This window comes from Buteo buteo, chromosome 11 (genome assembly GCF_964188355.1).
Source record: "Buteo buteo chromosome 11, bButBut1.hap1.1, whole genome shotgun sequence".
NCBI classification, from domain to species: domain Eukaryota; kingdom Metazoa; phylum Chordata; class Aves; order Accipitriformes; family Accipitridae; genus Buteo; species Buteo buteo.
This window is the reverse complement of record NC_134181.1, coordinates 33334653-33344758: the sequence shown is the minus strand read 5'-3', so window position 1 is coordinate 33344758 and position 10106 is coordinate 33334653. Positions and strand designations below refer to the sequence as shown.

At 37.7% G+C, this 10106-nt stretch overlaps 1 protein-coding gene across 1 annotated transcript in view; it reads right to left on the bottom strand.

The window, feature by feature from the left end:
- Positions 1 to 200: 200 nt before the first annotated feature.
- Positions 201 to 10106, bottom strand: part of GLT1D1 (glycosyltransferase 1 domain containing 1) — a 56962-nt gene continuing 47056 nt past the window's right edge. The window contains exons 11-12 of the mRNA XM_075041449.1: positions 7967 to 8065; positions 201 to 1705 (exon numbers count right to left, since the gene is read on the bottom strand). Of these exons, the coding sequence (XP_074897550.1) occupies positions 1559 to 1705; positions 7967 to 8065 (246 nt within the window). The 3' untranslated portion in view covers positions 201 to 1558. The remainder of the gene's footprint in view (positions 1706 to 7966; positions 8066 to 10106) is intronic.

The following is a 10106-nucleotide window of genomic DNA, read 5'->3' as shown; positions in this document are numbered from 1 at the left end:
CACGATGTACTTACATCCCAGCACGTCAAAGGACACAACAGCATTATTTAGGAAAAATGTGCTCAGAAGGGTGTGTAGCAATTCTTGGATTTCAAATCAGGCCAGTTTTGCCCTTGAGGATTGTGTTATCGAAGGCAATGCTGAGCAGAAGCCCATTAGGATAAAAGGGGGGAAAATTTTGGAGAGGTCAATATACGACATTCAAATTACTTCCTTGTTTACTGTCCCAACAGTTGCAAAACGTCAAAAATAAAGAGGAATGCTTAAAATACACAGTGAACATCATTATTACAAAGAAAAGTCTGACACAACAACAGAAAACATCTCACTGGTTCTCACTGGGGGCAGCCTATACAAAGCAGCCTATACAAAGCACATAGAGTTGGTAGTTAAAAATATAACCCTCTTTTTTTTCTATAAATATAAGAAGTCCTTTGATGACTTATTATGGATTCAAAGATAGGTCCATAATCCCTGGGCTGGCAGGAATGATTAGTACGGACTTCAAGCACAGATAAGTCTCACTTTAAGATAGCCTGCTGCCATATACTACAATATATCCTGAAAGCCACAAACGAGAATGAACAGTACCAAAATACATAGTAAATTGAAAATATCTCCCCCCCACCCCCCCGCTTCATCCCTTTTTACAGCTCTCATAAATCTTTTGGTAAATAAGTAAATCACAGAGGTACCAAAGAAACCAGCAAACTAAGAGGTAGTTTGTGTAACAAAGCATCTCTGTCTGCAAGCACGTCTTGCTGCTGCGGGCAGCACTGAGCAGCTCTGGAATCTGAAGCCATGTACGGCTGTTGGGTGCTGTGCCAACCTTCCTGCTCTAGTCCCAGGACCCAAGAGAAAATGCAGGCATGGGACTGTTTGGTCATATCAGCTTATCTGAAAACAATTCAGGTACTTAGAGGGCAGTACAAGACATGCCCTATACTCCTCACCTTTCCCAAGCATCAACACTCTGCCTGCTTTTTGGCCCCCTGATCATTATGCAGTCAACAGATATGTTGATCTTTCAGTCTTAAGAAAGCTTTAATCTTAATGATTTTATACACTGTTTATGTAACTAATCTTGGCTTTATGGACGTATATGTGTATGTCACGTGTACCCAAATACATTCAGACTGGTATAACTGGAAAGAAAACTGCTACTGCAGTTTCATTAGGATGCAACATGATCAGAACATTTGATGTGAGCTCTATGTGGTGGAGTGCTTCACTGTGTACAAGAAATCACCCTCCCTTTGAGGCCTTACAACAACAAAAATTTTGTGTCTGCTCAAGGAGTATATTTCTCCTACGTGATCTTACAAAATGATACCAGCCTCTGATGAATTGGTACACTAGAGACAGTGTGCTGAATTAGATAAATGTGATAGTTTGAAGTAGCAGGCAACTCCTGTGATGTTGATATGTTTGAATAGAATAATAATGCATGTCCTACTATCTCTTCTAAAAAGAAACCAAGAGGAACCCAAAGCTAATTACATATCCATCATTAAAGTGCTCTACATAGACTGCCGGGTATCAGCTGTAGTCTTGCAATTCACTGGAGTCTTAGGACAAGAGCCTGATAGGCTTTTCTTTCACTTTCCCATGAATGATGTTTCTTCACGTAGTCTTTGGCCCTTGTTACAATTTCTCTTTCCATAATGGGGTCATTCATCAAACTCTTGGACAGCGCAACAAACTCCTAAAAAAGATAAAGAAAATAATAAATTAAAAGTTCCTTGAAGTTCTAATGATACTGAAATAGCTTGTACCCATATCTTGATTTTGGTAAAGCACTTCAACTGTGAGCCTATATATGAAGCTATTCAAAGTCATTTTTCAAGGTCAAGTACCATAGTTTTTTTATAAACAATGATCAATAAATAATTATTTTATATATTATTTTACACAGCCCACGAACTAAGACATTTAAAATCAAAGACAATCCAAACAGCGTTAAGACAAATATGAGCAACAAATTTAATGACACAAAAATTGTTTGCCTACCCGAGTGTTAGAAAACCAGGCTGGTTATAAATTAAATAATTCACCTGCTCTCCTGCATGGAGGACAACTGGCATTAGATGTTTGATCTCAGCTCAGCTAAACTTATATCTCATTGCTACTGTGACATCTTTAGTTAATTTTATCGTAAGATTAAAAAACTCACTACATAAATATAGTCACAGAACAAAGATAAGAGCAGGCATGCAGCAACAAGCTCTTCCGAGTAGATGTATCTGGGCAGTTACAGATACAGCAGTGTTAGCTCAAGAAACTCTGCAAAAAAGCCACTTATGAATTTCCTTTAACTTTACTGGGCAAAATACTAGACCTCACAGATTACAACTATTCCTTTGCCTGCTCCTCTGCCACTCTAATTTAGTTTTAGGGAAGAGAAATTGTGAACTTCAAACGTGTGAAAGGAGATTTGATGTCTGAACTAATCTCTTCTGAGCAGCTGGTCTAATTTTCTATCAAGAGACAACTTCCAATACTTCAGCTTGATTACAAATGTGCTCAGATCTACGCAAAATAGTGTCTTGGTTCAGCTCAGAAAAGTAGATAGCTATTGTGTCACTGGAAAATTAAGATAACGCATTACTACACAATTGGTAGTGAAGATCAGTGCATTGGGACATGGGGAACAAAAAGGATGGGAGAAGCAGATCTATTATTTACACAATCTGTCAGCTATGAAAGGAAAATCACAAATAAGACCAGAGTTCATATCAACACTAGGTTAACTAGCAAACTATACTTGAAAACCTAAGTACACAGTGTATCGAAATACATACGCAGGTATAAAATCTTTGATTACCACAGAATCATGTTGCTGTTGTAATGCAAGGGATGCCTATGCATAATACATAACTATAACGTGACCCCTGGGAAACACTGATATGTGAAATCACATTGAACATGTTATAATCACTGCTTTGACTCTCACTGATGAGACAAACTATCAATATATGCATCACTGCCATGAAATTTAAAGAGTCAGAGATGCACATCAGTTCTGTTGGAAAGGTCTGTAACTAGGTAATAGAATAGGATGATTTTCATACATGCATATTAACAGTAACCTCTTATTTTACATAACATCAGTACTGCTTGTAATCTTTGCTCTGTCCACACAGCACTGAACGTGCGGCCTCTGGAAGAGCCACGAGGGCCATGTGCTTCATACCCAGCCTGCTCTCTGCCCACAACTACCTTGCATTCAGGTACGTGCTAACTGAAGTAGCGTATTGAGTCCCTTACTTGGAACCCAGGCGGTCTGAAGAGGGTGTTTTCGGACTGCTTGTGAGCCTGTCCCTAAAGAAGCTAGGTGAGGCTGGTCTAGCCAGTACCCTGAGGCTGCATCTATCGGACACTGCAGATACACAGCCAATGACTCCAACTTTAGAGACACGTTCTTTTCCTCCCTCCATATCTGCCAAGAGTACAGAACAGGGAAGGTGGGAAAGTCTTACATGAGTTATGCTGCCTTCATCCAATTGCCTGTATAATCACAGTAATAAATACTGTTCACACTGAACTACATTCCAACTTTAATTTTATGCTCCTGTGGAGGATTTTATTTAAAGTAATGTTTAAAAATAATTTATGTAAATTACCTAAGAACAGAAGCAGCAATGTAACATTTCTTGACAGGTAGTCCTATTAGCATTCTTTTAAAATGTGGATATAGAGGACAAAAACTTGGAAACATGTAAATGATAGAAGAAATAAGATCCTTATTCACAGTTACAATACTTGATGCTGGGGATAATTTCAGGAAAATGCCAAACTGAGTCCAAAGCATAAAAGTTGAGAAACTGCAGGACAGAGAAAAAGCAAATGGAAAAATACCAGGAGACAGAGAATAAGGACTTCTCAGCTTTATCCTTACTTCTTCTACTAATCAAATGTGACCACCTACAAGTCACTTGCAATCTGACTGGAAGCCAATGGAAAGATTCACTGTGACTTATCTGGGTTTTTTCTCATACCCTTCAAGCAGCTGGCTTAGCTTGTTTTCAGTTTTGGATGCTCAGCTTTAGATAGCAATAACTTCATTTTCCAGGTGTCTCCCTTAACTACAGCTGACTTCCATTTCAGTTGTAGTTTTGTGGTAGGCCTGAAGCATGGGCTCCCACTTGCAGAATGCAGACATTCAGAACGCAGGGCTCTTTCAGAAAATGGAGCACTTAATTTTTCTTTTCTAGAAGCCTATGATACACAAACTACTTATGGTGTGGTAACATTTCTCTTTATCAGCTGTTATGCTGTATTTGTGCAAGTGATATTTGCACAAATATTTGTGCACTCTCATATTTTTTGTAGATGTGAAGTAAGCTTCACTTTTGGTGAAAGGGGCAAAATTCACAAATTACTTTCCAATTATCAAACCTAAGGGTATGCACTTCAGCAGCCAAAATGAAGGAGGTAATAGGCATGCTAACTTACTACTTGGGGGACATCCGTATTTCTAATAAGCCTTTTGTTCACATACAGAAATGGGTATAATTACTATACATGTGACAGAAAAACAGAACCTCAGTAGTTAGCCACAACCCAGAAAAAAACAGGGGAGATGATCATCTTATATACATCCAGAACTGATTTACATGTGCCCTTTTTATGGGTAGTACTTCACTTCAAACACAGGCATTTTTCAACAGCAACATCCATAATAGATTCTTCTCCTGGTAAATTGACCAATCATTTTTAAAGGAAATGCCAGCTTCTCTATATAGTACCTAAAAGAAATTCTGTGTAAGATTTTGCAGAGACCCTGAAATACAGTTATCTGGGAGATAAAGCTAGAAAATGAGTGCACTGAGTAAAAAGGATGAATATTCCTTCAATTACCACAAGAACTACACTGGTGCCGCAGCTCACACATAATGAAAATAAGATGCATGGTTAATATATTATTTATATAATGAAAGTAAGTCTCCAATTAAACCATTTCATATCAGCTTCAGCAGATAAAAGAACATGATTCTTAAACAACAGAGAATCACCCCAGGGAAGGCAAACGCCAGATGTAAATTCAGAATAGCGACAGATCTACCTAGTGGCAGGCAAAGCTCAGAAGTTAGCTGGCACGTCTGTGTACTTCACAGGGCAATGGGCCAGTCTTTCTAAGGGAGTACGAGCAGTGATTGCTGGCACTGCCAAAAATTACAAATTAGTCTATTCAGTGTGAAGGTGCAAAGGTCTAAAAACTTTGGCTATATTCTGGCTTGAAGCCCTGGTAGAAATGGCATTGACCCATGTTTGGCAGAGGAGACCAATGTACCTTGAATGTATTGCTGCCTGTACTCAGCTGAGCTGCGTTTCCCTCTTACCACTTCAAAAGTTGTCTCTGCTAACAGTAGTCTTTCCAGGTCCCGCTCTCTCCCAAACTCTGTTTATGCTTGGCCCCCCTCTTATTGGCTTTAAAGTTTATTTACCTCCTTCTGTTTACTTAGCTCCTTCTGTGAGCTTTTACAGATGCTGCACATATAATTTTGAAACTTAGGATGCTGAATAACTCTTTGTGTCTTCCCTTTTAACATGGTTTTGAGTTATTTATTGCCCAAAAGCCGCTGGCTATTCTTCTCTCTCACTTATTTTTTTATTTCAGGTCCCATTAACTCAGTGTCAAATATTCCATAAACTTGCAAATTCAAGTAGTGGCAAGATCAAACCGTGACTTAAAAGTAATGTGCACAGATGATGCAGTATCAAGGACAAAACATTTCATTGCTTTCACTTTTACATTAACTGTTTTCACCTGAATATTGTCTTCAGTGATTGGCAAGGCTTTCTCTACTTCCAGCCATGAAGCCTCAGCCTATGTGCACATGGTAAGTGTTCTAACCTAATCGCATTTCTTTGATCTAATATAACTCTCAACCTCTGATAGAGTGCGTACAGTGGTTTAAAAACTGTATTTGTTATGGTTTGGGGAGATAAGGAACAAGAGAAAATGGTTACTTTATCTTTAAAACCACAAGTGATGATGATTGGCATTCTGAGCTCATCTCTGCAAGAAGAAAGTTTTTCAACAGCTCTGCAGTGGGATTAGAGTATCATCCTGTAAACAAGTATTTTCCTGACCCATGTGCAAACTTTGATAGTTTATACATTATTTCACACCAATGAAAATATAAAAGGGCTTTTATTAAATGAGATACAATTGCTGTTTTACAGAGAAGCGGGGATATTGCTTTCCTTTCTAAGATAGGGTAACTGCACAGTGATTCCAGTACAAACATTACCTAGGAGTATGATAGCTAATATGGTAATGCAAGTTACCATCTTCACTTAAAAGAAATTCCGTGGACTTCTGAGATAGAACAACAGCAAAAAAGCTGTCAACAAGCAGCACTAGAATAGGGGGGTTTCTGATCTTTGACATAGCACATTGCAGAGAAGGGAGCTCAGACAGAAGGGGTTTATATAAACTAAGATTATAGCATTCTAGACATATTTACAGCCTGCGACTCTAGTTGTGATATAAAAGAAAGTCCTTAGCCATTTGTACAGTCACTGATGTCACTGGGACTACATCTGTGCTTAAAATTGCACTTTAAGTGAGGAAATATATAGCATATTTTTAATTAATCTTGAATTCTAAATAAACACTTGGAATGTAGGATGCTTGGAGATCACAGAAAAGGCTTCTTACAAGGATGTATGATGAAGCTAATTGGGTCTGGTATGAATAATGTGTTTGAATTCCAAGCCAAATGTAACTGGCATGTTGAGGGAAACAACAGAATGTATCAGAATTAATATCAAGAGACCCATCAGCCTGTGTGTTCAACATGACCATATATCCTTGAAGTTTGAAGAAGCATATGGAAGTTAATGGGCTTTTTGCAGGGAAAACATATACAAATACTTTTAAAAATAGCTTTATATCTCAGCCTCCACCAGCCTGGAAGTACCCCATTTCCAAAGGATATTGCAAGAAGAGGAAATTCTTCCGCAACAAAATAAATTCCAGAAGTTAACAAAGAAATTTTTTTGTAGAAACCATTGGAAACATTGAATATTCCAGGAAAAAAAAGCCACCAAAGCCAAACCATGAGCTGCAAGAATTTTTCTATTAAAAAAGCCCTCCAAAACTGAGAGAATTCACCTTCCTCAAACACAACTTAATAGGATGCATTAATCACACACTCCACAAAGTAAATACGATACTTTTTCTACTTCGCAAAATTATCAAATGGACTGTTCTAGTAAGGTTTTTTTAATCTTGAGCTGGATAAAAACACTGAGGGAATGTGTGTCTGAAAGTCTTCTTCCACAGCATATATGAATATGTAACAGCAAAGACATAATGCAGGAAATATACTGAAATGAAAATTTCCAGCATTTAAATATGGGTAGTGTTCCCTCTCCCCATTCTTACTTATCTTCACAGAAACTCCATTCTAACACTTACTTAATTTTAGTCATTAATTATTTTCTGACCGAGCAATACCTCGGACTTAATAATGCTTCATATTAACACTTACTGCTAGAAATTATAGATAACGTATTATCTAAAACTTCAGGCTCATGGTTCTCTTTCGGTTAGCTACTGCTTGTCTAATATGAGTTCAGTATTTCGGTTAGTACCTGGAGAGAAATACAACATAGGGATCGCATCTCTTCCAGGGTTTGCTTATGGAACCTTCAAAACTGAAATGCAACAAGTTGATGAGAATCGAGCCCTGTTCAGATGGCAGGCTCTAAAGCAGCACAGGCTAGACAAACATTCAGCAAGGCTGACACCTAGTAAAAGTTTAGTGAACTGCAAAGTGAATGTGAGAACAGCAGAGCTTCAAGAAAGGCAGTCTAACACCCAGGTTTTCAGGAGAATCTGAGAAAAACGGCCGAGAGGAAAAGCCAAGTTTCCAGACAGACACAAACATGTAATGGAAAATGAACCTGACCTTTGGAAGGGAAAGGTCTAAGGATTTCTTTTTTTTTTTTTTACCTGGGGATTTGAAAATAGCAGTCCTGTTTCCTTATGTTTTATTATTGCTGCATTCCCAGGAATGTTCCTTGCCAGTACTGGAATACATAAATCCATTGCCTAGAGGAATATAGAAAAAGGGAACAACAGTTTATTAGGATTCAGGAATCCTGAGATGTTAATGATGACAATTTTAAAATGAAAAGCAGAAACAACAAACCAGACTTCTTTCCCATCTCTCCAATTTTTAAGTTGAAAAATACCATGTCTAAGGTGATCTCCTATATGGAACTTCTCTGAAATATTTTGTTTATATTTTTGTTGGTCTTGTAACTTTGAACATATTATCAGAAGCAATCAATCCAGAATGTCAATGGATAGCTGCTTCACCCTTTGTTCTGTTCCACCTCAAAGTATGCAGTTTGTTTCCCATTGGAAGCTCCTGACATATAGCAGGCTTGAAGAGGATAAAATTAAAGTTCGGATCAAAGGTTGTCACCGTAACTCCTACTGTTATTGCGCATAGATGAGAAGATTAGGTCATAGCACAAAAAGCCAGTTCTCCCCAACAAAGTATCTGTTCTTGTTCCATTAAAACACATTTTTCACAGATTTTCTATAACATCTGCAGAGCTGGAGAGATGTGGGCAGTTCAATAACAGTGAAGGTGACTGTGGAAATCACTTGGCTCTTTCTCCTCAGCCCTGATTCCTATGGATCATATAGGACTCTGGAAGGAGTTTGACTTTTGACAGCATCTGTTACTATAGCCTGTCTTGGACCTTGAGCGTTCAAGGACTGCAGGGAAGTATGCAGTGATGCAGCTTCTGACTGAACTATACCAAGGAGAGGAGAGAAAAGGTTATGCTTTCAGAATACGTTATGCTTTCAAAACACATTATCTACAAAGCTATTGATATGGGACTTCTCAGAGACCCAGGAATACATCTGAAGAAGTAAGATTTGATTTGACATAAATTATAGGCTGGTTGCTTGATATATTTATTCATTCATTTGTATGTATATGTATGTGTGCATGTATGTATATACCTAAAAAAAATGAAAGGAAGTGTGGGGTCTCAACATGGTAGCATTTCAGGTTGCCTGCAGTATCAGGAGCAGAGATGAAACACAGCATCTGTTCAAAGCTAATAAACCATTTCAAGAGACCTAACGCCTGGCAACTTTAAAATATAGATAGCTTAGATTTTGAAGTAACTAGTGTGCAAACCCTGGCCACTCAACTCTGTCACTCATGCATATCCTGATCTGAAACTTTAATTACTATTGATGAATTAGGAAGTCTTGAGATGCACTGACTGTAAAACCAGAAAAAACTCATATTGTACAATTATCACAGTGTCAAACAAGAAAAAAAAAAATCACTCCCTCCAAATCTTCAATGTTTCATACTGATTCCCTGTCACTTCAGAGTGAATGCATTTTTAATTACTGTCATTACACTCCCGGATGGGGAGCAATTTTGCTTCAGTCTACATAGCAAGAAAACAAAACTCCAAGGAGAAAACCATGCTTTTTTATAGTTTGGACAAAACTGAAGACAAAAATACCCTGGCTGATAACGTACAGAACCAATTATGTTTTGAACAGTGACGGACTGCTGTGACTTAACAACATGTCTTAATAGTTAAAATATTCAAGAGAAACACTGTTTAAATCACCACTGCAGATGAACTTACTCTGGACATAGAATTTCTCTAGTCCTTTTGGCACAAACATCTGCTTTGCAGCAGTTAGCTCTAAAAATAATAATAATCGTTAATGAAATAAGGAGTTCTACACTTTGTATCAGAAACTACGGGATCAGCTGGAGGTAATTCAGACAAATAGACTAATGAAGTGAACACAAACCAGAATATATAAGTGAGAAATATAAAAACTATAGACCAGATGTCTGAATTTATTTAAGTATCTGAAGTTGTTGAGATACAGCTTTTTTTAAAATAAAAAAAAGTCATTTTGGTGAGAGGAAGTACAGTTTTGGTCATCCACAAATTATTTGTCATTTGCTCTGACTTCACTGTTAAACAAAAGAAATCTGTTTTCCAAAGGTAGATTTACAAAAACATTTGACGACAGTATCTACTTATCAGTACAGCAAAGTTCATAGAACTTCAAAGTTCACCCAGGAAATGAGAGA